At 48.1% G+C, this 25,224-nt stretch overlaps 9 protein-coding genes across 11 annotated transcripts in view; 4 read left to right on the plus strand and 5 right to left on the minus strand.

Moving 5' to 3' along the window:
• LOC9648256 (uridine kinase-like protein 1, chloroplastic) overlaps positions 1-1,820 on the minus strand; it is a 2,661-nt gene extending 841 nt beyond the window's left edge. Inside the window, exons 1-11 of the mRNA XM_024686676.1 lie at positions 1,651-1,820; positions 1,370-1,461; positions 1,255-1,324; positions 1,074-1,192; positions 924-1,020; positions 790-869; positions 530-724; positions 400-483; positions 295-355; positions 182-242; positions 11-124 (exon numbers count right to left, since the gene is read on the minus strand). Of these exons, the coding sequence (XP_024542444.1) occupies positions 11-124; positions 182-242; positions 295-355; positions 400-483; positions 530-724; positions 790-869; positions 924-1,020; positions 1,074-1,192; positions 1,255-1,324; positions 1,370-1,461; positions 1,651-1,762 (1,085 nt within the window). The 5' untranslated portion in view covers positions 1,763-1,820. The remainder of the gene's footprint in view (positions 1-10; positions 125-181; positions 243-294; positions 356-399; positions 484-529; positions 725-789; positions 870-923; positions 1,021-1,073; positions 1,193-1,254; positions 1,325-1,369; positions 1,462-1,650) is intronic.
• A 143-nt stretch (positions 1,821-1,963) lies between these two features.
• LOC9633885 (myb-like protein I) lies at positions 1,964-2,988 on the plus strand. The gene is made up of 5 exons (XM_024686785.1): positions 1,964-2,175; positions 2,336-2,404; positions 2,456-2,520; positions 2,615-2,708; positions 2,773-2,988. The coding sequence occupies exons 1-5, from the start codon at positions 1,981-1,983 to the stop codon at positions 2,893-2,895; spliced, it is 546 nt and encodes a 181-aa protein (XP_024542553.1). The 5' UTR covers positions 1,964-1,980; the 3' UTR covers positions 2,896-2,988.
• Positions 2,989-7,703: 4,715 nt separating this feature from the next.
• Positions 7,704-9,400, plus strand: LOC9648257. The gene is made up of 2 exons (XM_024686777.1): positions 7,704-8,367; positions 8,943-9,400. The coding sequence occupies exons 1-2, from the start codon at positions 7,725-7,727 to the stop codon at positions 9,386-9,388; spliced, it is 1,089 nt and encodes a 362-aa protein (XP_024542545.1). The 5' UTR covers positions 7,704-7,724; the 3' UTR covers positions 9,389-9,400.
• Positions 9,397-13,740, minus strand: LOC112350482 (myosin-7B-like). Of its 3 annotated transcripts, XM_024686776.1 has the most exons (17): positions 13,449-13,740; positions 13,269-13,385; positions 13,054-13,216; positions 12,873-13,004; positions 12,594-12,818; positions 12,106-12,530; positions 11,871-12,057; positions 11,691-11,821; positions 11,572-11,623; positions 11,314-11,508; positions 11,006-11,257; positions 10,813-10,953; positions 10,614-10,760; positions 10,423-10,554; positions 10,267-10,366; positions 9,536-10,203; positions 9,397-9,481 (listed from the first exon to the last, which is right to left on the minus strand). In XM_024686776.1, coding segments are annotated over exons 1-17 (3,126 nt in total). In that variant the 5' UTR covers positions 13,451-13,740; the 3' UTR covers positions 9,397-9,424. The 3 variants fall into 3 exon arrangements, with proteins under 3 accessions (XP_024542544.1, XP_024542541.1, XP_024542543.1); XM_024686773.1 differs by having other exon boundaries at positions 9,421-10,203; XM_024686775.1 differs by having other exon boundaries at positions 9,421-10,203; positions 13,269-13,389.
• Positions 13,741-14,497: 757 nt separating this feature from the next.
• Positions 14,498-17,260, plus strand: LOC9648258 (GATA transcription factor 21). Its single transcript, XM_024686716.1, has 3 exons — positions 14,498-15,788; positions 15,982-16,296; positions 16,366-17,260. Exons 1-3 carry the CDS (start codon positions 14,958-14,960, stop codon positions 16,699-16,701), a joined length of 1,482 nt encoding a protein of 493 aa, XP_024542484.1. The 5' UTR covers positions 14,498-14,957; the 3' UTR covers positions 16,702-17,260.
• Positions 17,261-18,060: 800 nt separating this feature from the next.
• LOC9648259 (superoxide dismutase [Cu-Zn], chloroplastic) lies at positions 18,061-19,451 on the minus strand. The gene is made up of 8 exons (XM_024686717.1): positions 19,105-19,451; positions 18,915-18,976; positions 18,827-18,866; positions 18,638-18,733; positions 18,548-18,579; positions 18,418-18,493; positions 18,284-18,337; positions 18,061-18,234 (listed from the first exon to the last, which is right to left on the minus strand). The coding sequence occupies exons 1-8, from the start codon at positions 19,352-19,354 to the stop codon at positions 18,212-18,214; spliced, it is 633 nt and encodes a 210-aa protein (XP_024542485.1). The 5' UTR covers positions 19,355-19,451; the 3' UTR covers positions 18,061-18,211.
• Positions 19,452-19,743: 292 nt separating this feature from the next.
• LOC9633886 lies at positions 19,744-21,498 on the minus strand. Its single transcript, XM_024686731.1, has 3 exons — positions 20,262-21,498; positions 20,164-20,198; positions 19,744-20,094 (listed from the first exon to the last, which is right to left on the minus strand). The coding sequence occupies exons 1-3, from the start codon at positions 21,373-21,375 to the stop codon at positions 19,879-19,881; spliced, it is 1,365 nt and encodes a 454-aa protein (XP_024542499.1). The 5' UTR covers positions 21,376-21,498; the 3' UTR covers positions 19,744-19,878.
• A 176-nt stretch (positions 21,499-21,674) lies between these two features.
• On the plus strand, positions 21,675-22,699 carry LOC9633887. The gene is made up of 5 exons (XM_002981640.2): positions 21,675-21,910; positions 21,970-22,084; positions 22,155-22,244; positions 22,311-22,409; positions 22,466-22,699. Exons 1-5 carry the CDS (start codon positions 21,843-21,845, stop codon positions 22,565-22,567), a joined length of 474 nt encoding a protein of 157 aa, XP_002981686.1. The 5' UTR covers positions 21,675-21,842; the 3' UTR covers positions 22,568-22,699.
• Positions 22,700-22,794: 95 nt separating this feature from the next.
• Positions 22,795-25,218, minus strand: LOC9648260 (xyloglucan 6-xylosyltransferase 2). The gene is made up of 2 exons (XM_002981726.2): positions 24,286-25,218; positions 22,795-23,770 (listed from the first exon to the last, which is right to left on the minus strand). Exons 1-2 carry the CDS (start codon positions 24,808-24,810, stop codon positions 22,949-22,951), a joined length of 1,347 nt encoding a protein of 448 aa, XP_002981772.2. The 5' UTR covers positions 24,811-25,218; the 3' UTR covers positions 22,795-22,948.
• Between the last annotated feature and the right edge of the window lie 6 nt (positions 25,219-25,224).

Genomic DNA, 25,224 nt, shown 5'->3' on the forward strand with positions numbered 1-25,224 from the left:
TGTCAATGGCTGCTCTGATGAAGCTTTTACTTGTTTTCCATTGTCGCCCTCCCGGTGTATAAGAATCTTGCCGATTTTTATTCCCTTGCAACAGGCACGCAGAGCGTTCTCCATACGTTCCCCGCTACAAACGCCACGAAATCATCAGCCACGAAATCTCATCAATGGCAGCAAACAGTACCTCCGAATGATCGATACACCACACAGTTTCTTGCAAAAGTCCACTCCAGTGTAGACAGAACCTGCTAGACAATATTAAGAAACAAAGCCAAAGAAGCTGACAAACGTGAAAACCTGTTGGAGTAATCACTTGTTTTTCCTGGAATGGGAGATGACCCAGACCATGTTCGACCACCTGGAGGAGAAAACATCAGCGTCATTCGTGTCAATGACACATACCAAGCGTATCAGCCTGTCCGCGTAAAAAACAAAGTCATGCTTAGTGGTTTCCTGGTCACGGATTAAAGTGTGCATTCCACGAATCTAGGAAAAAGTTTCAACGCCGCAGTAGCGTAAAGGATCATACTACCTGGTAAGTAGATTGGATCACATAGACGTTAGAGTAAATCTTCGTCAGGTCATGCTGCCCAAGTTTAGTGTGGATATGCTGGACAATCAGATCAATGGCAACGTGATTGTCGCCTCCGCGGGGTATAATGACGTCCGCATATTTCTTAGTGGGCAGGATAAAGTCGTCAAATGAAGGCTTTACAAACTTGGCGTACTGAAGGAACCAAATCAAGAAGAAAAAGCAAATCAGACTATATCTTCATGATCCAGACACTGTACCTGTTGGAGAACACTTTCTACACCCCTTCCTCTTTCGCAGGTGTCCCTTCTTATCCTCCTCGCCAGCCTGACATCAGCATCTGCGGTGTGGAGAGCACTTCTAAAATGCCAGGATAGCCAAAGAAGCGGCAAACCTGTGTCGACAAAAATCTTCATGTTCATCAGATCACGAACGCGACTGTCATGGAAAACCAGGATTCCTTCCAGGATTATAACATCTGCTGCATTCACCTAGGCAAAACCATGGCTCTTCAGACTGTGCATGGATGAAAAGATGCACAGACCTGGCGAAAGGTGTCACTGCACCGCCGATGGAGCTTGAAATCGTAAATGGGAATTTGCACGGGCTGGCACTTGAGAAGACTTCCAACGCATTGCAAAAGCTGTTCGGTATCAAACGCGTCTAGAAAAAGTACCATTAAAAAAATGAAAGAATTAAAAAGAAGGTTGGAACATCACACTCACCAGGATGATCAAAGTTATATTCGCTGACGTGCCCGTGTTCTTCCGCAGTGAGGCCCCGGTAAAACGAATCCTGTGAAGAAGCTGGAGTAGTGAGGAAAAGAAAGAAAGAAATTACCTGATTCACGAGCACCACCCTATGATCGTGTAGCTGCTGTATGATCATGTTACAAACCGTGGTCTTTCCGGAGGCAGTACCGCCAGCAACACCTGCCAAGAAGAAACAAGGAAATCAACAAAAGAAAAGAATCAAGGCTCCGAGGAATTCCAAAGAAACGATCGCACAACAAACAATGCGGGAACTTCAGTGCTCCAAAGCTCGAAATCCGACAGAAATCTGAGCTCGAGGTCGCCCCGAGCTGCGGCGATGCATGAAGAATCGATCGAAGCGAGATTTACCGATGAGAAAAGGCTGGCGATTGCTGTACGCGGCCGCGGCGGCACCATCGTCCTCGGACGCCGGCGCGAGGAAATGCGCATCGGAATTCGTGGACAGTGGATCCATCCCCATTCGACCTAAGCGCCGCGCCTCCGAGCTCTCACCTCTCCCCCATTAATCTTAGCACGGCTTTGCCTGCTCCGTTTACCCTTAACAGCGCTGTTAAGCTCTGGCTTTATACTCCACTGACGGAGCTGACGGAGCCGTTTGTTTGACGGACGGAATTCAGTTGTTACTCGATATTTTAGGGTTCTTGCGGAGGAGAAAGGGGGAGAGGATCGATCGCGACAATGCAGGCTCCGCGCCGGCAATTCCTGTGCCCCAAGTTCGAGATCGAGCCTCTGGACATGGCGGGCAGCGCGATGCAGATGGTTCCGGCGCCGCACGTAATGCGGCCGCTCCAGGAGATTTGCTGCTCGGTGGATGCGTCGGGGTTGCAGCAATTAGAGCGGCTGGAGAAGGATCTGGAGCAAGCCAAGCAAAAGGCAAGAACTCTCTCGATCGATTCTTTCGTTCTTTCATTTTCCTTTCTTTCGCTTGAGGGTAGTAAAGTTTTTTGCACAGAGGAAACACAGTGGAGGATTGCGGGGATTTGGAATTGTTTTTTTTTTTCTTTCTTCGTGGTAATAGCTTTGGATGAAACAGCTTCTAGTGTTGAGAGCACAAGGACACCAAGAATCTCTACAGAGCGAAAACAAGGTGAAATTCTCTCAGGTAATCGTCTATCGTGGCTTCTTTCATTTCTTCTCACTGTCTATCATACAGAGAGTTTCTGAGAGCCGCTATTGGACTAACGAGGAGCGCCAGAGATTCAAGAAAGCCTTGAAAACGTAAGCAAAAGCTCTTAGCTGTTTATAAACTTTCTTCTAGTTTTCTTCACACCAGTGATACTCACTTTGAGAAAATTCTGAGATTCTCTTGCAGCTTTGGAACCGATTTTGCTGCCATTGCAAAGTTCGTCGGGACGAGAAGCTCCACTCAAGTTCGCACTCACGCGCAGAAATACTACGCCAAACTTGTAAGTGCCGAGCTTCCCATCCGCGATTCTAGCAGTGCAAACTTGTGGATCGCTTTCGCTTTAGATCCGGGACTATAAGCGCTCCGGGAAAGCTCAGGCAGCAGCAGCTTCCGGTGTCAAGGACAAGTCGGGGGCCGCCAACGCAAGAATCGCCACTGAGAGCTCATATATTAGGTGCTCGCAATAGACCATTGTTTTGGCAGTGTTTGCCTCCTCCATTGTAGAAAGTCTACTTGTTCGTTTCGGACTGGAATAATGGAAAAGCTTCGTGAGTGAAAAACTTGTGTACTTCCTTGGGTTTTAAAAAAGGAAAATGTTGCCTATTATCTGATAGCAGTAAACTTCTTGAATTGATGTTTAGAAACAATGCGTGCCCGCAGCCTTTTGGAGAGCTTCAGGCGACAAGAGATCTATCGGCGAGTGTTCCAAACTGGAAGTCAGTGCGCGCTAGAGATAAAGTTGAGGAGATTGCCTTATCAGACGAAGACGAAGAGGATGACACTGCAGCTGAGACTCTTGCCGTCGATACTGGTGGTAGTGGCAAGAGTGGTAAAAACTTGGATGTGCTGCGAAGAGAAGGAAGATCTTATATGAATCTCCATCAACTTTAGAGTCTGGTGTTGATTCTGCTCAGCCGTCAGAAGCTGCAAAGACAGTTGCGGTGTTCATCAAAAGGTGGGAGACCAGGCTGCGAGAAAAGTACCAAGCTCTTTGTGCTGTTAGCGCGACATTGAAAGAAGCTTATGACGATTTAATTTGGTTGGATTTAAAATTTACATTTTTGTTTTCCTTTACAGCTTTCTCGAGCTAAATGCTTAATGCAATGAGCATATGAGGTGATTTAATATGACCAAGATGAAGCTGCTACACAGTGAAGGGAGATTTTACAGCAGCATATCAACCAATTGTCACAACTTTTGGGAGATGAGCTTGCTGCTGCTCGCCCAAAGATCGAAGCATTTCAAAAGAAGCGAGAAGCAATCCTTCAACATCAGCAAAAGTTCCAGGCTACTAGAGTGGTTGGAGTTCATGCGCGATGGGGAAGACGAGCAGTTAAAAAGTGAGAAGGATGCTAGGGAAAGCTCATGTGATCTTTACTCTATGTAGATTTCACTGCTAAACTCCAGGACTTTTCTGCAGTCGAGAGCTTGGAGGAGATCTTCAATGTCTCTATTGACTAAGAACACCAAAGACCTGTGACATCATGCGTGGAGTGTAACTTCTGGAAGGACTATATCCATGGTGTTCTTTAGGCCTTGCAAGTGTAAGTACTTTAAGTTGCTTTTCCTTTTTTTCGTTTCTGGTGCTTTTATCTTAAGTGTTTATAAGGAATTTTTTCTTAAGGGTTTTTCATGGCAGTCAGGCAGGCAGCCTACATCATCAAAATTCCTTATATACTTTTTATAATATACCTTAGAAAATAAATATGAAAAATATTTTAAATACTAATAATAATAATTTTAATAAAAATAATCAAAATCTAATCAAATCAATTAAAGCTTTTGCATAGTTGCAAATTATTGTAAAAATGCTCACTCTTTGCCTTGATTATAGAAATTTTATAATCTTTTCAGCTAAAGGTTTACTTTAACAAATTCACCAAACTGTGTAAATTTATCAGTAAGAGATCTTTAGTTTTCAACTTAAAGCCCTAAAATTTGGGATTAAATGGTTTTGTAATTTAAAAATTATTTAGTGGCTTAAGTGCCCACATTTTAGGGCATTTTGCCGTAAAAGGGATTAATGTGAATTTAAAAATAAATGGCTTCTGGCAAAAGCCAAGTCTTTTTTGTGTTTATTAATGAGAATTATTCATTAAGGAATTTACACTTTAACAGCTAAATAATATAAGATTGATGTGTTGGAATTTTGGCAGTATTTATTATGGGGTGGCACATACTTAATCTTGAAGGCAACAATTAAACTCATCAAAATCTATAATTACTCTAGAAATTGGTAGAAAGCCAAAAACAGTGGTAAGAAAAGAATATAAAAAAAATTAAACTGAGTTTTATAATTTTATTTAAGATTTATAAAAAAAAATTAAAATCTTTAAGTAATTTTTAATCTACATTTTACCAGTTATTTTATAGAATAAACTGGGATATTCCATGATATGGCTCGACTGCCAAATAGGTTTTGCTTTGTCAATGCTTTTTTAAAAAGGCTACAATTATAAGTGCCCAAAGAGGTAAGGCTTTATAATTTAGGTACTTAATTTTCTTCTTCAGTAGCAGAGTATTTTGTAAGTTGTAGGTACTCTGGTTTACTAGTTCTTAGAATACTTTATAAGAACTTGCTATTTTCATTATTGTTGTTTGATAACTACTTTGGGGGTCACTTTTTGTAGTTGTTCATTGGGTTGTTTAAATTGGTTTTTGTGTTAACCAGTGATAGTACTTACAACAAACCATTAAGTAAACATTGAAATATACATATAAACTAATGCATTGTTCTATAGATAGGGATTTGTGTATTTTCATAGATCTTTTCTTCATAAATGGTTGCTTAACTAGTGCTACCAGTGGTGATGTTATACCTTCTAGCCCATACAAGATGGATTTGAAGGTATGTGTGTATTATCTGCAATAGTTTTCTAATTGCTCTTAATTACAGGATATCAATAAAGTTATTGACAAAATTGATATGGCTGCAAATGAACGGGTATTTAAGTGGTGTACATAAAGATACTTTCAGGTGGAAAAGAAAGTGGTGAGCACTGACCCTACTGGTGTTGCTACTTACCAGTCTCCCAATGCACGATCCAGCAGCAGTGGCATGGTGAGCTATGCAAAAGGGGAACTCAGTTGAATAAAGTAAAAGTCTTGCACTTTATTTAACTTGTAAAGAGTATCAGCAATTATTTGATTCCAAGATGTTACTTCTCATCAAATGCTGTGTTGTCTTTAACAAGGAACTATAACAAAACACACAAAAAAAAAAAAAAGAAAAGAAAATGAAAGAGAGAACTTTTGCCTTAGCAGAGTAGAGAAGAGCCATAGTGCTAGCCAGTGGCTTTTATATAAATATATGAAATTGAACCATATTAAAACCAGATTGTGTTGTTTATTAATATTAAAAGCAAGATTATGTTTTAGCTTTTATAGTACTTCATAGAATGATATGTCATCAACTATTGAAGGCTACATTATGTTTCAGTTTCTTAAGAAAACAATGATCTAATATAATAAACCATTAATAACATAATCTATATTGAAAATTAGATTGTGTATCAATTTTATAATAGTGCTCAAGAGAATCATATTGAAAAAAAACCATTGAGTTTCAATTTCATATTAATTTTTCATGATTAGATAGTGTAAACCATATCATTAGCTATGCTGAAAACTATATTATGTTTTTGATTTTGTATTAGATATATATCTATATTGAAAACTATATTCTATTCCACTTTCAGAATAATGCTTAAAAGAACTATATGTTATCTATATTAAAAACCATATTGTGTTTCAAATACCATAAGATTATCTATTGAAAATTAAATTGTGTTCCAGGTTTAAAATTGTGCTTGAGAGAATCATATGTTATCTACATTAAAAACCATATTGTATTCCATTTGTGTATTACATATAATACACCACAATATTGAAAACTAGATTATATTCCATTTTCAGAATAATACTTGAGAGAACCATATGTTATGTATATTGATAACTAGATTCAGTTCGGTTTTCATAACTATATTTTGAATTCATTTATTCAAACCATATAGGTTTTATATGAAAGTTATGTGAAAACCACGTATGTATTGACAATCATATTTGTTAATTCTTATCGATGAGCTTGGTCGATCAACCTATGGACTGGCTCTGACCTGGAGTTTCAGTACTTAACTTTTAACACACATGCAGAAGCTTGGAAAACTGTCCACGATTTCTTCGCTGTCAATATCAATAACAACCGTTTCAACTTTGAGGTATCGTGTGAAAGATTGATTCATGGTACTCACCAGTGGCAGGGTCAGTTGACACGGTTTACTGCTGTCAAATCAAATGTTGCCTTCGGTGATCCAAGGGGCCAAGAAAGTCATCGATGCAAGGTAAGGAGCTTGCGAATTTAGGGATGGTCAGTCTTTCGTCTTTCTTCTTCGCAGGACTCAAAAGCTCTGGAAACGTATGCTGTCATCAACCGGGAGATCTGCAAAAGGATATATTCAACCATGTTGCACAACGGCTGCTTCCGTTCAAGCACAGCTCCTCGATCGTCGTTGCCGGACCTTTTCTCGCTGTTGCCTAAAATACTCCTAAGCGTTTCTAACTAGACATTAAATGCCGTATATATTGATTCGACTAGTCTGATACGAGGAGAGAATTCAACTAAGTGTGTTACATCTCTCTAGTGTAAGCTTTCCAACAGGGACCATGATGAAAATACCGACGCCTGACTTGCGTGTATCTGAAAAGGAGATTTTGAAAGTTTTGTTCTGTGCGGAGGGATCCACGAGGATCCAGGACGCAGCGTCGTATCCAACGAGTAGAACACATCGGCTTAGCTGATTGTGGTGATATGGGCCACGGAATACTCCCTGCGGATCAAAGCAACCGCTGTCACCGAGATCGCGCTGTGATGACCGGAAACCTGAAACCATCCTCTTCATTTCCTCGTCGCTCGGAATTTCCATGCAAGCGAGAGCTGGTGGAAGTCCGGAGCTCATTTCACCTGCAAACCTGTGCTTGTCCAAGCAGCTAGCGCGCTCCCCTCCTCGATCGCAGCAACCATGTCTGCTGCTAACTCCGAAACGTTTTCACTCCAATCCACACCGCCTGGTGCTGCCGAATTCACACCCAAAAGATCCAAAAGGGCGCTCGCGTATGCCGCGGGCGACATCGGCGCAGCAGCACCAAGTGGGAGCTCGCCACTCTCGCCTGCGAAACCTCAAGCCCGTTGCTTGGGGCTTAGCAACTTAGAGCTTAATCTACGATAAAACCCTAGCCCTAAACCTAGCGCGATATTGTCCTATTTCTAGGGCTTTACTAGGGCTTCGAATTTCTTGGTATGGCAGGTATGATCTTCCTTGCAGCACTCGCGCTTTGCAATCTCGCCAGCGGCAGCAGCAAGCTCGACGCCATCGCCTTCCAGCGCAGGGATCTCTTCCCGGAAGGGATCGACTGGGACGAAAATCACGGCCGATTTCTGCTAGGATCAATGGGCAGGGGCTCCATTTGGTCCCTCTCCGACACAGGGAAGCTCGACCTCTTCGTGGAGGACGAAGATTTCTCCGGGAAACACCCAGTCCTGGGCGTGAGAGTGGATCCCTCTCGCAACAGAGTCCTCGCTGTGATCCACAATTTCGACGACTCCACGCCGGCCTTCGATGCCGTGGCGAGCTACGACTTGGATTCCAGCGCCAGGAATTTCCTCGTCCGCCTCGACAGCATTGGAGCTCCTGGATCGACGAAGAAACCAGTGGCGAACGATGTCACAGTCGATCGAGAGGGAAATCTCTACGTGACAAACTCGGCGCACAATTTCATCTGGAAGGCAACTCCCGACGGTAAAAACGCGAGCGTTTTCACCGAGAGCACAGTTTTTACGTCGCCGCCGGTGGTGACAAAGGACGAGCACGTCCGGCCTTGCGGGTTGAATGGGATCGTCTACCACTGGGACAACTATCTCCTGGTCGGGCAGAGCAACACGGGCATTGTTAGGCACCAGGTCAAAATAATAGGATAAAGAAAGGGCCTTGCAATCAAGTGATCACCCCTTTAGCCAGTTGGCTTAGGGTGTAAGGGATAGGATCCTAACATTGGTATCGGAGCCCAGTTCGATTCTCGTGGCTGACGAGTGGGGCAGAATATTCTAAAGGAATATTCAACATGATGGATCTAGAGGGAGAACCAAGGTTTGGTAGACCCTAAGAGAAGGACCATGGTGACCGGATGGTGGCCTAAGTATGATTGTGGACGATCATTCCCTGACGAGGGGGAGGATTGTTTAGGCACCAGGTCAAAATAATAGGATAAAGAAAGGGCCTTGCAATCAAGTGATCACCCCTTTAGCCAGTTGGCTTAGGGTGTAAGGGATAGGATCCTAACATTCAAATGTAAGCTCCTGAATTTGGACTTCCCGGGAGGTCAACCAGCCCAGTACTATTCAAACCCAAGGACGCTTAACCCCAAGTATCCCAAGACCCTTAACCGATTGGAAAAGGGGGTGCACTCTTGATTGCAAGGCCCTTTCTTTATCCTATTATTTTGACCTGGTGCCTAACAGGCATGCTGTTTAAGACCAACTTGCGAGGCGATCAAGCCCACCTGGTGAAGATCTCCACTCCACTCGTGGGTGGTGATGGCATGGCGCTGCGCCAGGACGGTGCTTTGATCGTCGTCTCCAGCTCCAAGGCCTGGCTGCTGAGGAGCAGTGATCACTGGCGAAGCGCGAGCGTGGCGGACGAGTTGCGATTGAATGAGACGGGCTTTGCCACCGCCGTGACGGTCCGGGACGGCCTCAAGGCGTACGTGCTGCATAGCTTCCTGCTGGAGCTCAAGCGGGGGTCCTCCAGGAGTGACTTTCTCGTCGAGCGCGTGGAGTTTCCAAAGGACGCGTACGATGATCCGGTGTGGCTCATTCTCGTGCTCGTCGTCGCGGTGGTGCTCGTCTTTGCCTGGAGGTTCCAGATGTCTCGTTTCTTCGACGACTACAGGAGGAAGAGGCAGTAACTGATCAACAGAGACGAATAAAAGAACCGGGCAGGATCAGGCATCGCTGCTGTGTGAAGTGCTTTTCAGAGGTGATCTAGCGGATTGCTCCGGCTGCCATGACAAAAGAACGTTAGTATAGAGCGAGAGGAAGAACATCTTTCGCACCTCTGACTGGCCGGGACTAGTGTCTCTCAAGCGGTTCATGATCCGAGCTTGCAACCTTTGGATCTCGGCATGGAGCCCGTTCACTGCTCGAGGATCTTCGTCGACGATTACTCTCGGCGCTTGCTCCTGCCTCTCCAAGTCCGATGACTCCGTCGTTACGTATTGCGGAGTTTCCTGTCCGGCTGCTGTGGCCGGCCTGGGTGCCGTCGACACGAGCGCGAAAGAAGTGTCCCAGTCTGCCCGAGTTGAGAAGGATTCCGGCCTGTCATCGTCTCCATTGTCGTGAGAGCCGAGACCATCTTCGCTGGAGCTGCTACTGGCGGATGATAACACCTCGTCGCCACCTCTTGACGCGTCGGATGTGTTTTGCTGGGCTCTGTCCGCTTGCTTTGAGCTGCGGGAGCTTGGGGTCTCGTCCTGGCTGTCCATCTTGGTGATGAATGCGAAGGGAGTGACGGCCGCTGCTTGGATGGCGTGCTCCGTGTAAATCGTTTCTTCCAGTCCTCCCCGCTGCCGTTGCTGCTGCTGCTGCACGATAGACTTCGAAAGTTTCGTTGGTTCTTGGTGCTGGAAGCTGCTTCTAAAGCTCATATCTACATGGTGAGTCCTGGGCGACGAGAGCGAACTGAGTCCGGATATAAAAGTTCTTGCAATGTGAGACTCCCTGTCTGCAATGCACAAAAACCAGTTTTTCAAATTAGAAATGGTCCCAAAGCACAAGCAGTACTCACCAGACTTGAGCTTTATCTCATACTCTAGCTTTCGCACTAGGCACTCTCGATTGCTCAAAGCCACTTTCATCTCTTGCAGATCGGTCTGGGCCTCTTGGGACTGGAGAACATTAAAGAACAGTATTAACGGAGGAAGAAAACAATGTTGGCTTATACCTCGGCCTGTTTCTGTGCCAAAAGATTTTCCAGCTCATGTATCCGCGAGTCACGAGCCTCGACAGTTTCACAAAACTTGGAGTGAACGACGTCAAGTTTCTTCTGAACCTCCCCAAGTTCTAGTTCTTTCCTCTGGATAAAATAAATGTACTCGCACGCAAAATTAGAATGCACCAGGCAGGCCAACTTACCCTGCAAGTCCCTTCGAGTGTCGCATATTGTGTCTCTCTGTCCTCGAGCAACTTTCGCAGGGAGGCAGCGATTTTAAAAGCACTTGAAAGCTTCTCGTGGGACTCATCGGATGCTCCCTCAAGCTTCTCGGCTGTTTCTTTCAGAGCCTGTAGAATTAAATTGAAACTTCTGTGTATGCAAAAGAAGTAGCTGCCAGACCTTCTCATATGCATTGAGCTGCAAGGTTTTGTCCGACAGCTGCCTCTGAAGATCCTTCAGAGCCCGTTGGAGCTTCTGCGTGGCCATTGTGTGATGAACCTCTCCTTCGGTGTCTTCAATGTTTTTCTTTTGCAGCTTTCTCTGGACGAGCAAGTCAGTGTCAAGTGATCGAAAAAGCAGGAATGTTGAAAACCTGAAGTTTGAAAAGTTCCAGTTGAAGCTCTTGGACGTGCGCCCGCTGCAAGTCCAGTTCTCCCTGCATTGAGCTCTCAATCAATGCGCCATCTTCGAGAGCGCGGTGCAAATCTTCTTCTTGCTTCTCTTTTTCATTGATCGTCAGCTTCAGCATGGCAATCTCAGAGGATAAACTGTGAAGACGATCGATGAGCTGAAGATTTTCAACGTCTATCACATTCGTTTGTTCTTTCTGGTCTTCAAATTGTGCCTGAAAGTAAGAGCACCATTACACAAAAGTCCACCATGCAATACAGAATGCCATACCTTGGAATCTAAAAGATCATTTTGAAGCTTCAGATTTGACACTAGAACATGTCCGAAAGCCGCATGCAGCCACGCCTTTAAAGAGGACCGTATTTTCGCATGCATTCGTTGAGCAGCCAGTCGATATGCCAGTCGCAATGCAAGTTTTCTGGCTACAGTTTCCTCCCACCAGAACAAGAACAAAGACCGTGCAACCTGTAAAGAAAACAAAAAATGATCGGAAAAATTGAGCGATCGGCTTGAACCTTTAAAACGAACCTTTCTGTCCCTCCTGCTACAGTTGATCAACGCTTTTAGCTCCTTACGCTTCCTGACAAAAAAACATTTTTCTTTCATGAGTTGCATCAAATAGCTTAGCCTACAACTTACTTCCTTACTTTATAGCGTGCGCAGCATGATAGTCTTGCCATAGAGACAGCGATGCTTTGCATAGAGCATAGTTCATTTGATGGATGGCCCTTTCTTCCGCTCGTTGAAACTTGACGTTCTTCCTCCAAGTTGACACGCCCTGCAAGCAACCGCTCTCAGCTCAATTTCAGAAATGGTTCAGACCATACCTTCGACTTCAAGACGTGAAGGTAGTGCCTGAAGGCCATTGTTTTTGAAAGCTTTTCGTTTCTTTTCAAGTGTATGAACCCTTTCCAGGTATGAATTATCGTTTGGTACTGATGAAGTTTGTAGAATGCCAAGCCCCTCGAATTCAACTTCCGCCCTCTCTTGTTTGAAATAGTAGCACTCTTCCATCTGACACATCAGTGTGAGTTATGTTCTTGCTAATTAACCAATACTTACCGGTTGAGAGCTCGTATCTGAAGCCAACGTCGCCGCTGCGTATCTCCCTGAGATAACCTCAGTCTTTTGCACCGTCTAGCTCGTACCAAGGACTGCCATCCACATATGACTTGCTTGCATGTGAGCCGGTGTAAGCGACACTGTAACCCCTTGAGTCTTAAATGTTTCGGTCGAGCCCAGTATAAAACCCACTGAAGCCAGTAAGTGAGAACCCGGCGGCGGATGGTGTCAGACCAATGCCTACACGCCGCATTGGTAAGAGACTTCTCTTCCACGTCGCTAAGCTTCCCCATTTGCACCGCTTTCCTCCACTTGAACATCATCCTGCATTTGCAGGTACGGTTTTTGTGCTCCAGGGTCCCAAAATACTTTCTTTTGGCTAAAGTTGACAGACGCCATGCTCTCCAACAGTCTTGTAAACATGCCTGTTAAAAGAGCACACCGTTAACAAAGGAGAACCAGAAGATTACAGAAAGCTAAGCTTGTACCTGACCTCGGCGCTTCTCGGAATTTCGTATTTTAGCTGCCCTCCTCGTGGCCAGCCGAAGAGCTCGCATTCCTCTTTTGGAGCAGCTACACTTGGCAAAGACTGTAGCAGCGTCTTCGTTGGCCATTAAAGCAGATTTCTCCTTGATACATTGTTGAAACCATCGAAACCACCTCCGAAGTTGCACCTTTTTTCCTTTGTTTTCAACTAACGTGTCACGATGTTCCTGAAACAAACAAATAAGTTCACGGACTTCCTCAATTTCATGCTTTTGCAGCACCTTCGCAATAAACCTGTCAAGTTCGTTCTTGTATTCTTCTGCCTGTCGCTTCACAGATTCGGAATCATTAGAATAGTTTCGCAGCTGCTCTTCAAGCTTCTGCTTTGCTACTGAAGCTTCTTCGAGCTCTGCCTGGAATCCGAGACAATGGTAGGTATTAAACGAATAGAAGAACAACCACCTGAAGAGCTTTAGACCGGTTATGCAAGTCCTGCCTCGAAGCAATGTCTTCGACTAGAGTATCAATACGAGTTTGTAAAGACGAACGCTCGCTCTGGAATTCTTGGGAACGTTTTTGAAGAGCTTCCTCGAGCTCCTTTTTCTCCTTCTCCAGTAACGAGGCTCTGTGATAAAAGCTTCGTGACCACCATATCTTTTCAATCACCACAAGCCCACCTCTGAGCCAGTCTCCTCTGCAGCTCCAACGTCTGCTCCATATCTTCATGAAGTGTGTTCAGCTCACTCTCCGCGCGCTCCACATTCTCGTGGTTTTGCTTCATGTAGAGCTCCAACCTGCCTTTGGATCCACAAAGGATGTCAGCTAGCTAAGGAAGAATCCAGACTCATTCTACTTACATTTTCGTGAGAGAATAGTCAGCGATGGGGCCAAGTTTCACCTTTCTCGCAGCTGCTGATTGATGGTCTGGAGCCGCGCCTCGCCATCGATGTGCGCCTCGAGATCCATCTGGAGCGCCGAAACTTGCCGCCGGAGCGTGGCGGCATCGGAAGCTGGGGGCGCCATGACGCCCTCGGCGCGCAATCGCGGCCCTACCTTAAAGTGGCTGCTCGCCTTGAGGCTCGGCTCCGGCGCCAGCAATCCCTCCATGACTCCTCCTACGCCGCTGCCAGCGCCAGATCCTCCTCCGCCCAGCATTTCCTCCGCCTCGTCGCTGCCTCGCGAATCACACGAAAATATTTCGAGCGCGCGCTCCCCAAACCTAAACTCCTATTAACTGTTTCGTTCAACCAAACAAACTGGGAGACACCCAGTTAGTTAACGCTCACAAATTTTTACTGTAGCCTTCGTGGTAAATGTGGGGTGGGTCAAACCGATCGAACGATGATGGCGATGATGACGATAAGCCTCCTCCAGGTAGATGTAGCAATTACTTCACGGGCAAATGCGGTCGTTTTCACCGCGAGGAAAAAAAAATGGAAAAAGAATATCGTGAGCGCCCCCGACGGCCACGATCGCACAACGTCGATCGCACCGTTGGCTCGCTTTGGCGCCGCAATTTTTAGGGCATCCTTCTTTCGCAGAATGGCGGGGGGCATTTACTCGTAGAAAACGATCCCAGCGCGCCAACAGGGTATCAGCAGATGGTAACTTTTGGGGGAATTAACTAACCTCACGCCGACAGAGCCGGCCGTACCGTTCGTACACATCCCCGTGAGCCGGCCGTATGCGTCCTAAACCAGCCGCGCGCGCCATGGCCAAAACCCGCGGTCGCCCTAAAGTCTTATTTTTGGACCACCCTTCCCGGGCGAGATATTTCGTGTCGGGAAAGCCTCGCGGTGGCGATCCGTGGCCGTCGGATCGGGGGCGTAGATGGGGCATCGACGGCTGGAGATGGGGCTGGGATTGGACGGCTGTAAAGGACCAGCGGCGCCACTGGATTCCCTCTTCTTGGGATATGGCGGCGCCGCTTTATCAAAGAGAGAAAGATCGCCCATTCCTATTAAGCGGGCCTCTTTTCTAGCGTCGCGCGCCCTTCTCATATTCTCGCCGCCTTGTCTTGCAAGCTTTAGATCCGGCCGCGTGATCTTCACACACACACACTCTCTCTCTCTCTCTCTCTCTCTCGATCATCGATCCAGCCGCGCTCACAGTCTTTTTTCTATTTGCTTCCCTCGATCGAGCGGGCGGGCGGTGGTTCTCCGATCGCCGAGGGTTTGCGCGGCCCTAGCGCGCGGCGACGCTCGATTCCGATGCTGCCGCGCCCCGGCGGCGCAATTCCTCGCAGGTTAGCGAAATATTTCGCGTGCGCGGGTCTCTTCTTGGCAGGATCATCGTGATCGCGGCGGCGGAGGCGTTGGATCGCGGGGAATTCCCCTGTGGATCGCGCGGGGAGAGGATAGATTATAATGCTGCAGGTTCCATGCCTCTCTCCTCCCATCTACGGGCGCAGTCACTATAAGAAGTTTTGGCTCCGGCAGACCAACGAGAAGGATCCCAGCGGCGCCGCCCTAGCCGAGAGAGTTTCCACCAGTTGCAGTGATCACATGAAGAGCGCCAGCGCTAGCGCCGCCACGGCGGCGTCCCCGGATCATGGATCGTCCCCCGCGGCCAGCAAGCGCATATGTGGTAAGCGTCGCCCGCAGCTACGCTCGCAGTTCTCCAGCTCCTCGATCAAGGTTGCCGTTAATCACGACTCGCCGATCTCGGCCTCCCCGACCTCGTCTGGGGAGTGGAAGAGGAGCCCAGCGTCGGCCACTGGAGCTGCCAAGGCCGGATCCTCTGATGCCGCCAGCAGTCCCTTCTCCTCCGCGGTGGTGGATAGGGAGGTGGAGCTAGAGGAGCTGGAGACGACGCCCAAGAGCCTTGTGATCCAGCATCCAGAGGAGGAGGGCGATCGCGATACGAAGTTCGATGGTCTTGTCCCTGGGGTACTGGCAGCCGGCGAGGCTGGAGAGGATCCGGTGGATCAGGGAGTGGCGGAGGAGGAGGAGGAGGAGGAGATCGAGGGCGGCGGCGACGATCGTAAGGTGCTGGTGGTGAGGCAAAACATGATCAGCTTCGACGATCGCGATCAGGATCATCACGATCACGAGCAGGAGCGCTCGAGCGAGCAAACGGCGGTGGATTGCTTGACGAGCAAATGCAAGGGGATGGATCAGGAGCAGAGACAGGATCCGGACACCATCTCCAACTCCTCCGCCGCGGAGTCGGATTCGACCACGAGTAGCACATCACAGGTAAAGTGAAAAAGGCAAAAAAAAAAAAACAAAAAAAAAAGGAGAGAGAGAGAGAGAGAAGAATGCTGATACCGTCTTGAGTTCTTCACTTGATCCTTGTCCTCTTGCGTGGTTTTTCATTTTCCTCTCTTTTTTCCTTTTTTTTTTTTCTGGTTTTGGTATTGACGCTTTCTTTTTTTCTTGGGTGTGCCAGGCGAGTGATGATCACGACGATGCAAGGAGCCATTCCGAGAAATCGTCGTCCTTTCGGCAGTCTTACATGAAGCGACATCCAAAGGGGTCATCCGAGATCGATCAGCTCCTTCTCGGCTCGCCGAGGACAAGGCTGGCCGCCGCTGCCACTTCCGGCGCGGTGGACAACCCCGTTTCGCCCAGCGGGAGATCGAGCCGGGGCGACGGGATGGGCTCCGTTGGCGCGCACGGCAACAATAATGTCTCCACGAGGACGTGTAAGCACTGTGGAACAATGAAAACGCCGCTGTGGAGGAATGGTCCACTTGGTCCAAAGGTAAGTCTTACACGAAAGTTCTTGGTTTTCCCGATCAACTCACTCGCTGCTGTCGTTTTTCTTTTCCAGTCTCTTTGCAACGCCTGCGGCATCCGGCTGAGGAAAGCGAGGAGGAACAGCAACAATCAGGAAGCTCCGGCCGCGAGCCCGGCTGGGAAGCGGAAGCTGGATCAGTCTAGCTCGGCCCGGATCACGAGCGATCAGCAACACCTCCGGCATCCTTACAAGAAGAGCCGGATGGCCTTCGCGAGGGAGAAGCGGCAGATTGGAAGCATGGTGCGCTTGCTTCCTCAAGAACAGCAGCAACAGCTGCTTATCAGCAGCAGCAACAGATCGGTGCCGAAGGACGAGGAGGAAGGCGCGGTTTTGCTCATGGCTCTCTCCTGCGGTCTGGTTCTAGCCTGACGATCCAGCAAACTTTGATTGACGAGCTAGGCGACGAGAAAGAGGAAGGAGGAATTAAAACCGGGAGGGGACCAAGAACATCACACAGCTGAAACGCAGCCAGCCACCACAGCTAGCCAAAGGTCATCACAGGGAGATTTTATTTTATTTTTCGTTCTTCCTTATTCTTTCTCCGTCCAGGAAGAGGTAGCTTATCACTTTAGCAAGTTTAAAGCCTGTTTTGTCGAGGCAGAGTTTGCAGAGACCGTGGCTACTTCTATCATCAAAGAGCAAAGGAATGAAAGAAAAAGAGAGTGGCAGATCCAGCGTCGACAATGCAGTGCTTGAAAAAAAGAAAAGAGAGATCTTTGCGCTCGAGCGGCTGTCCAGCTTTGTTCCAGAGATGCATGAAGAACAAACAAGACGAGGAAGACGAAGGAAAGCTTTCTTAGTTTCTGAGCTTTAGAGTGGGACACAATGCTAAAATTTTGTTGTGAATACCAACAACAAGAGAGGAGACAGTGAGTGAAGAGGCATCAAGCCAGGGTTTTAATTATTCCATTGTCATTCATTTCCACTCCAGTCTATGAGTTCTTCACTGCGACCCATGCCCAAGAAAAAAAAAAAAACCAAGAGCTCGGTCAAAGACGGCGACTTTTAAGCATCGAAGCCCGCGAGATTCGATCCCTGGACGCCCCACGACGCTATAGACAAGGGAATCGAACACCCAACCACTGTCGCCCGTACGGAAGATCACACGGACGAGCATATGGCGTCCTCCAGGCCACTGGTATCTTATCTTAGCCGCGCGTGTCTCCGTGTGTTTATCGTTCCTGTAAGTGACAAAGCCAAACGGGGCCCATTTTGTTTTTTTACCTCGCAGCTTTTTTTTTTTGCGCTTTTCTTCGTGTTTCATGGCGACGTCGACAAGCCACCCACACTAACTTCTGCGCGCGTCGCAGTTCTTACGAGATTTTTTCCGCTTTTCATTTTTTCTGGAAACGAGCAGCGAGAGAGAGCGCAATGCGATTTATTTCCTGTGGTGTAAAGGCGGACCACATACCTCTAGCGCTCGCCATTCACACATAATGCCCCGACTAGGAGAAGATAAGAGAGTGACTTCGCAATATGCGGACACACACAAAAACGGACGTCAGTAGCAGCACATATACGCGAGCGCAGCGATGCTAACAGCAATCAGCAGTAGCAGCAGCTGGCCCTGAAGAAACACAGTCGAAACTGCCAAAAGACATTACTGGTTACCGTGTGACTCCTCAACGCAAATGTGTGAAGCGAAGCCCGGCCTGAGCCGAGCCAAAACTCTGGAACAATGGAAAGCAAAGCAAAGAAGAGAGAAGAAGAGAAAAACAACAAACCAGCTCTCTCTCAAGGTGTTACCACTTTATTCGAATTGCCAGAAGCGCGGCCAGCAGAGGGAGAGGATATATCACTCTCGAGGAGGGAGAACGAGGCACAAGCCACGAGAGACTGGTGATCTCTCATTCTCCCCCTCTCTCTTTCGCTCTCTCTTTCAGGGAGTTAGACCCACAACACCTGCGTTTTAAAAGCGATTAGCTCTGATTGATGCGAAGTAAATGGTTACCGCAAGCGAGTCGACCTCCTGCGTTACCAGTTGTCGGACTGAGTTCGTGTCCACCTGGAGCAAGCGTCCAACAAAACGACACCGAGTTACGTCAGGGTATGGCACTTAACATGAAGATTCAGGAGGATTCGCACCTTTCCCGAGGTCATCCTCCAGCTCGTGAATCACTAGAGCTCTTCCAATGACCGAGTTTACACCCGAAAGCGGGATCTGCAGCAACAAGGAAAAGAGTCCAAAGGTTAGAAGAAACTTTAGTTCTCGTACCTGGGAATCGACGATAACTTCGTCCACATTGCCTGTACTCAAAAGCGTTTGCAGTTTGCAGAAGAAAAGAGAGAAGAAAAGACGTCGAACCTTTGTCATCCGCTACAACGTTTCCGAGATCTCCAGCATGCCTGACCGAGTCATTCGGTCCACCGTGCGTCTTGTTCTCGGGATTGAAATGCGCGCCTGCATTTAAAACCACCAGAATGGGATTGATTGTAAGCTAACAAGGATCAAGAAAAGCAAAAAAAAAAAAAACAAAAAAACTGAGGGACTCACCCGTAGATAGGCAGCCATTAGTCGTGTCCCCGAATTCATGCTGTAAGTTTTGTTATCAAAAAGCCAAGAACTTTTTTTCCATGCATACCAAGTGAAACCCATGCTTGCCAGGAGTTAGCCCAGAAATTTTCACCTTCACAGTCGTTGGGCCTGCATGGAGCAAAGAAAACAAGAATCAACGTAAAGAAGATCGAAGAAACACAACTGTAAGCTACATTTCTTCCAAATTGCTCGCCAATCTCTACTTGCAAAAGCCTAAAAGAAAGAAGAAACGTTACCGTCTCCATCCTGTTCCAAATTCACGACTCCATCCACGGAGCCCTTGAGCACAGCCACGGCCTTCTTCAGCTCCGCCGTGATTCCAATTCCCCTCGCCGCCCGAATGCAATGCAACTGCCTCCTCCCGGGCGCAATCCGCGCCCCGGCGAACGCCGAGCGCCCGAGCCGAGCAGCAGCGGCAGCACGCTCCCCTCCATAAACCCTAAACCTAGCTAGAGGCGCCTCTACGCAAATGCCGCCAATTGCCATGACACGAGATTGGAAATCCCCTCCCGTCCTTTCTCCCCCTCCTAGCCGCAACACAATGCTCTACCAAATATGTATTTACTATTTATCTCTTGTGGTATAACTATTGTCCAAATGCGATTTTGTAGAACACTATAGTGCTATCTCAAAATCTCACAAACAGTACAACATTTATACTTTATAAGTTGTGATTTTTTTATGGACATTTATAAGTTATTAATGGGCTTCAAACACTAAAAACTATTTCTTCTTCCTCGCGCAAAATACCACTAAAACCAAAACAGGGATGCACACAAGCAAGATCCCTCAGAAATATGCAACATGCACACCCAAATTCCCCCACAAATTTCTAATAGAATCGCCCCCAGGATGCACATAAATACCCCCAGGCCAAAATAATAGAGATTTTCGCATTCACATGAAATTTGGAAAGAACACATTGCTTGATATTTCATGTTTTCTGTGTCCCAACTTTTGATTAGCATTCACAAATCTGTGTTTCTAATCTACATTAATTTCTCTCTTTTCTACTTGGCTCGAGCTCCATCTTTGTAAGGACTAGGAGAACACCACCTATGAAGCCATTGCTGCGAGCCTGGCTGAAAAGAAAGAGCCATTTGTCCCCCTCTTACGGACTTTGAGTTGTGGAGCCTCTCTCTTTGTGGCGGGCTTCTCAGGTTATATTTTGGAAGATCTTCGTCATGTTGGGGTTGGGGTTGATCGAGTGGTACTTTTGATCTTTCCTGGAATGTGAAACAGCATGCCGGATATGAGACAATCTGGAATATCAGAGAAAAAAAGGTTTCTCTTACATTTGATTCTATAGAAGTCCGGGAGAGAGCTTTGCCTGCGCGAGAGAAAAGTAAATATGAAAACCATGGTTTATAAGTAGCAGATCATGAAAGCTCACCTCCAGTTTTCGCAGTGTTGAGTTCGTCACGGCGCGAAAGAGACTGGACCTCCTCGCCACCTTCATCCTCGAAAAGGCTCTTGGTATCAGACGACCTCGATGCATTGGAGTTCTTTCTCGAAGGCCTGACGGTCCCATTGATGAAACCGAATCGGTCCTGCAAGCTCTTGGTGCGATCGGAGTTGCTCCTCTCGTTCGCGAAGTTTGAAGGCAAGCTGCAAGTGAAGGACGATCCCGACGCACTCACCGAGTCGAACAAGGAAATAGTTCGTATCAGCGATGGCGCTTCCTTCTCATTGCTGTCGTCTTCTTCGCTATCGTCTCGAGGCTTTGGCGGCACAGCGACTGGAGTGAGCAAAGGCAACGATTGTTCCGACCTTTCAGTACTTCTCGTCGATGGTATCCTCAGCGGTGGCAAACCAGACGGCTTCAAAGTTCCCGGCCACTGCTCCCCGGATTTAAGTGGAGGAAAGGATCGTAGTCCCTGCTGCTGTTGCTGCTGCTGCTGCTGCTGATTACTATCACCATCTATCGAGAAATCCTTCCGAGTTATCCTTGCAAACCATGCCGACCCGAGAAGCTCGTTGTGCTGCTGTTCCAATCCCTGTTCTTCTACAACCTTTGCGCTCGTAAACTTGGAACTTATCACCTCGTCTTCCGCGACAGGAACCACTTTCGAGTCGGACGAAACCGAGTTCTTGCCCCGTAATCCTGTGGAATGCTGTCGCGATCCAGAGATCCTTGCCCCTGGAAACACCTCTGTTTCTTCTCTCTCGGAGTTTCTCATCGTCAACCAGCTCGATGGAGCATCGAACTTAAATCCCGAGACCTCCGGCTGGCAATCCTCTTCTTCGTCGGTACACTCCATATTATCGATCCTTTTCTTTACGTAGAGCTCTGGATGATCTTCCGACACGAAAGTCCGTTGGAGAGGGATAATCCTCTGGATCCACGCTGACTGCAACGCGGATTGAGAGCCGCCACACCCGGTCCTCGTCGCAATTGGCGAGAGAGCCAGCGCCGACGCCTCTACATTGGGCGATTTCTTCCTCCCCGCTCTGGACGTCCGTGGGGAGCTCTCCGCGCTTCTGGCCCGGCCAATTCCTGATGACATCCTCCCAGCCCCAGGCAAGCTTTAGCGCCCGGATTTCCTTCAAATTCCACTACCTAAACCCTACCTAGGCTCGTGAAAGACGCCATCGCCCTCGGCGATCCGGAAGAACCCTAAAAATCATTTTCTTTCCAATGCCAGTTGTGCTCTTTGATGAGTGCGCGCAAATCCCAAAGGCTTTCGTGCAGGCAACAATGAGTTCTTTGGAAGATCCTGGCCATCCGATAGAACTCTGCATTTCTGACAAGTGGTACGATCTAGATCGTCCGATGGTGAGAAAATTTCTAGACTACGCCGCCGCCGCGGAGGTGATTGGATCTTGATCGATCGCACGGGCAGCGCGCTAGTTCTTCCGCGCGATCCTAGGGAGTGGCCACTGCCAATGCGCGGGAGGGAGATCGAGCGGCGGCAACGGCAGCGCAAGATTTAGGGTTTATGTGGCTCCAAATTCCGCGCTTCCCGATCGATCCATGGGCTTCCTCTCCTTCTCCGGCCGCGTTCTCTTCTCCTCGATTTTCATCCTGTCGGCCTGGCAAAAGTAAGATCTCTCTCTCTCTCTCGCTGTAGAATTTGATCTATAATTCTTCCTTGGAACAGGGTGAACGATTTTGGAGGCGATGGCGGAGGAGCAGCGCGGCTCCTACAGCCGAAATTCTTCACTTTGAGCCATCATCTCGAGTCTCGACTTGGATGGAACCTCCTCAGCTTTAACGTAAGAATTTCCTTCTAAACCTTCAAGCTTGATCTCTCACAAAAACCATTTTTTTCTTCCATCTTTGCAGCTGAAGTATGTGGTTTTCGCGTCCATCCTACTGCAAGGCGTGGGAGGGATTCTCTTCACTTTCGGTAGCGTTTTCGGGGCCTACTTACTCGTAAGTTTCCTTTGGATTCTTTCGCTCGAGTTTGTCATCTCATTGTCTCGGATTCTTTTTGGTTAGCTCCTAGATTTGTTCATCGAGACACCGATATGGCACGATTTCTACAACTTTGACGTAGGAACACCAGAGTATGCGAACGAGTTTATGCAATTTCTCAAGGTAAGTTTCGTGAAATTCGCTAGAAATTGTTCGCCATTTTGTGTTTTTTCTCGCAGAGCCTGTCACTGTGTGGAGCTCTCTTGTACTTTGTGGGAATGAAGCGAGCGCATTCGAAGAGATTTAGAAAAAAGCAGCAGATCAAAGTGAAGACAACATGAAATTAAGAAAATCTACTGCATACAAATCTCCTTTTCGATTATTCTTTCCAATTTTTTTTCGTTTGCTCCCTCAAGGAGCAAAGATAGATCCTCCTCTTCTTTAAAGCTTCAAAAAAGCATCTTATTCTCTTCTCTCAAAGCAATGCTTTTTAGCTGGTTTCCATTTCCTTTCGAAATTTGCTTGCTTTTCACAAAAGTTCTAGTGAATCTCTTGAGTTTACTCACAATGATCTAGTGAAATCTCTAGGATTTACTTGCTTGTTCTTGGAGAAAGCGCAAGCGCGGGATCTATACACAAACAAAAGAAAGACAAAAAGGAAAGAAAAGAAAAACCACAAAACAGAGCTCTGAAGAACCCTAAATTTCTACACCCCAAGAACCCTAATTCCCGCCAACGACGATATTGCTGATCCCCAGCGGCCGATCCAGCGGCCGATCCGTCTCGTTGCGCGTCCTCTTCACCTTGGCGCTGCCTAGCGCGCGGTGCCGGAAGCCATAGATCTCCAGGATCTGGTTGTCCGCGAAGTTGAATGCCCGCTCCATCTGCTTGAGGCATCGCTCCACCGGGTAATCGCCATAGCGGCCGCAGGGCTTGCATCCCACGAAATGCGTCACGAATGGCCACCGATCGTCGCCCAGCCCCGGGTGGTTCTTCTCGATCATTTCCTCGTACTTGTCCACCAGAATCGCCCAGTAGCCGTGGAGGTAGTAGGAGCTCTCGAGGAAGACGCGATCACCCCAGCGATCGCGCTTGGTCATGAGGAGGTAGACGAGCGCGGATTGATCGTCGGCCTCGAATGCCGGCCTCCCGGCGAGCGATGCCGTGAGGATCTTCCCGGCCTCGTCGCGGATCTTCCCCTTCGGCCCCATTGGCGCCCAATCGTCGAGGATGTCGAGCGTCCACTGGCAATTCCGGATGAGGAAGCTGCCGGTGTTGAGGCCGATCCAATTCTTCTTGTTGTAGACGAGCTCGTCCCAGCCGTGGAGGACGAAGTTGTAGTTCGCGTACTTCTCCATGGGGAGCTCGAAGACCATGTCCGTGAACATCGCGTCGCTGTCCATCCACCAGATCCATTCCACCTCCGGGTGCGCGAGGAGGAGCTTGCGGAGGAGCGGGAGCTTGGCCCAGTAGCCGGCCATCTCGTGATCGAGATGCGCCATGTTGTAGAAGATCTCGATGCCGTGGAGCCGGCAATAGTCCACCTGGGGAAGACGAAGATAGAAAAATTAGGGTTCTTCGAAAAACGAATTTGGGGGGAACCGATGAGGAAAAATTCTTCCATGTGGGTGATTTCGACCGGAAAAGACTGGAATTTGGAGCTTCGACTGGCAGGACTGGCGAGATGGAAGACTTTGGAGAATGTGACTTCACCAATTTGAGAGGGATTTTGCAAGAACAGGGGGGAGGAGAGAAATTAGGGTTCTTGGAGGGCAATGTGGTGAAATTCTTGACCAGCATTGTCGAAAGATGTGAATTTTCAATGCCCAAAACAAAGGAATGCGAGAAATCTTTGGAAATCCGGAACAAAACGAGAGAAGTCAAGGATTCTCAGAGCCCGGAGATTAATCCCGACGGAATCTAGAGACCCAAAACTCCAAGCAAGGAAAAGGAGCTCTGGATGAAGCAAAACCAGCAATCCAAGCAGGAGATGGAGGAAGAAGAGACAGCAAAAACTCTCCAGAGAAGAGATCTAGGCCTATGGGACTGAGAGACTCACCTTGTTCTTGATGGCCTTGAGGAGGTAGTGATCCCCAACTGGATTGTCACAGGGCTTGGGCTGCGATCCAGTGACGAGCAAAATCCTGGGCTTGCCATTTACCACCGCGGGCATGTGTGGATTCTTGCGCAGCCACTCGCCGCGCTGCTCGTCCCAGTCGGAGATCTTCGGCCCCAGGCTATACGGCATGCCCGAGTCCACCACCTCAGCCTCCACCTCGGCCTCCTCCTCGGCTATGGCGCTGCTCGAGCTCTTGGCCTCCGCCAAAACGCGCCCGGCGTCCTTCCGCCGGTGGACAGTGTCGCGGATGTCGTGAAGATCTTGTGCCGGCGTGCCAAAGCTGCCCGCGCCGATCGTCCCACGCAGCACCAGGATGGTGACGAATCCACAGAGAACCGTCATCTTGATGTTGTTGAGCGTCTTGTGGATCTGGCGGCCCTTGGCGGCGGTGGATTTAGTGGCGGCGGCGGTGGCGGCGCTGCCGCTGGAGCTCCACATTTTGATCTTCAAGCTCTCCCCGCGCATCCTCTGCCCAGTTCGTGGGTGTTTGTTTGCGAGCTCCCTCTGTCTCAGTGGCGAGCGAGCGAGAGTGTGAGGCTTAGATCGCTCTCTGAGGAGAAATAGAGGAAGAGGGAGTGAGAGCCTTGGGATCAAACGATCGCCGCTGCTGCATTGCGGATGGATTGGGCGAAAAGCCCGAATGGATCGCGAGCTCGCAACTTTCGAGACACTCACTATCCACGATCCGTGAGACGAAGAGGAAGAAGTGCTTCTAATCTATTTCTCTATGATAGAAATCAAATGGCTCTATCTACACTCTACTCCATCGCCATCGCCATCGCCATCGCCACCATTTCCTTCTTCTGGGCAAGGAGAGTTTTTTTCTCGCCTCTCTTCTTCTGCTCAAAGGAATGGCATTTTCTTCGCAATGTGTAAGCC

The sequence above is a fragment of the Selaginella moellendorffii genome, unplaced genomic scaffold (genome assembly GCF_000143415.4).
Source record: "Selaginella moellendorffii unplaced genomic scaffold, v1.0 SELMOscaffold_50, whole genome shotgun sequence".
NCBI classification, from domain to species: Eukaryota; Viridiplantae; Streptophyta; class Lycopodiopsida; order Selaginellales; family Selaginellaceae; genus Selaginella; species Selaginella moellendorffii.

Coding starts and splice junctions, on each gene's coding strand:
- LOC9633887 (XM_002981640.2), top strand. CDS start 21,843: ATGGGCTTCCTCTCCTTCTCCGGCCGCGTTCTCTTCTCCTCGATTTTC. Junction 22,245..22,310: donor TTTTCGGGGCCTACTTACTC/GTAAGTTTCCTT, acceptor CTTTTTGGTTAG/CTCCTAGATTTGTTCATCGA. Junction 22,410..22,465: donor AGTTTATGCAATTTCTCAAG/GTAAGTTTCGTG, acceptor TTTTTCTCGCAG/AGCCTGTCACTGTGTGGAGC.
- LOC9633885 (XM_024686785.1), top strand. CDS start 1,981: ATGCAGGCTCCGCGCCGGCAATTCCTGTGCCCCAAGTTCGAGATCGAG. Junction 2,176..2,335: donor TGGAGCAAGCCAAGCAAAAG/GCAAGAACTCTC, acceptor TGGATGAAACAG/CTTCTAGTGTTGAGAGCACA. Junction 2,709..2,772: donor AGAAATACTACGCCAAACTT/GTAAGTGCCGAG, acceptor CTTTCGCTTTAG/ATCCGGGACTATAAGCGCTC.
- LOC9648258 (XM_024686716.1), top strand. CDS start 14,958: ATGCTGCAGGTTCCATGCCTCTCTCCTCCCATCTACGGGCGCAGTCAC. Junction 15,789..15,981: donor CCACGAGTAGCACATCACAG/GTAAAGTGAAAA, acceptor TGGGTGTGCCAG/GCGAGTGATGATCACGACGA. Junction 16,297..16,365: donor ATGGTCCACTTGGTCCAAAG/GTAAGTCTTACA, acceptor TTTCTTTTCCAG/TCTCTTTGCAACGCCTGCGG.
- LOC9648260 (XM_002981726.2), bottom strand. CDS start 24,810: ATGCGCGGGGAGAGCTTGAAGATCAAAATGTGGAGCTCCAGCGGCAGC. Junction 23,771..24,285: donor TCAAGGCCATCAAGAACAAG/GTGAGTCTCTCA, acceptor CGTCTTCCCCAG/GTGGACTATTGCCGGCTCCA.
- LOC112350482 (XM_024686773.1), bottom strand. Junction 13,005..13,053: donor ACCGGTCTAAAGCTCTTCAG/GTGGTTGTTCTT, acceptor CTCGGATTCCAG/GCAGAGCTCGAAGAAGCTTC. Junction 10,367..10,422: donor TGGCACAGAAACAGGCCGAG/GTATAAGCCAAC, acceptor AATGTTCTCCAG/TCCCAAGAGGCCCAGACCGA.
- LOC9648259 (XM_024686717.1), bottom strand. CDS start 19,354: ATGGCAATTGGCGGCATTTGCGTAGAGGCGCCTCTAGCTAGGTTTAGG. Junction 18,580..18,637: donor CGTTGTAGCGGATGACAAAG/GTTCGACGTCTT, acceptor TTTTGAGTACAG/GCAATGTGGACGAAGTTATC. Junction 18,338..18,417: donor GGAGGATGACCTCGGGAAAG/GTGCGAATCCTC, acceptor CGCTTGCTCCAG/GTGGACACGAACTCAGTCCG.
- LOC9633886 (XM_024686731.1), bottom strand. CDS start 21,375: ATGTCATCAGGAATTGGCCGGGCCAGAAGCGCGGAGAGCTCCCCACGG. Junction 20,199..20,261: donor CAACACTGCGAAAACTGGAG/GTGAGCTTTCAT, acceptor TCTCTCGCGCAG/GCAAAGCTCTCTCCCGGACT. Junction 20,095..20,163: donor GGACTTCTATAGAATCAAAT/GTAAGAGAAACC, acceptor TTCACATTCCAG/GAAAGATCAAAAGTACCACT.
- LOC9648257 (XM_024686777.1), top strand. CDS start 7,725: ATGGCAGGTATGATCTTCCTTGCAGCACTCGCGCTTTGCAATCTCGCC. Junction 8,368..8,942: donor GGTCGGGCAGAGCAACACGG/GCATTGTTAGGC, acceptor GGTGCCTAACAG/GCATGCTGTTTAAGACCAAC.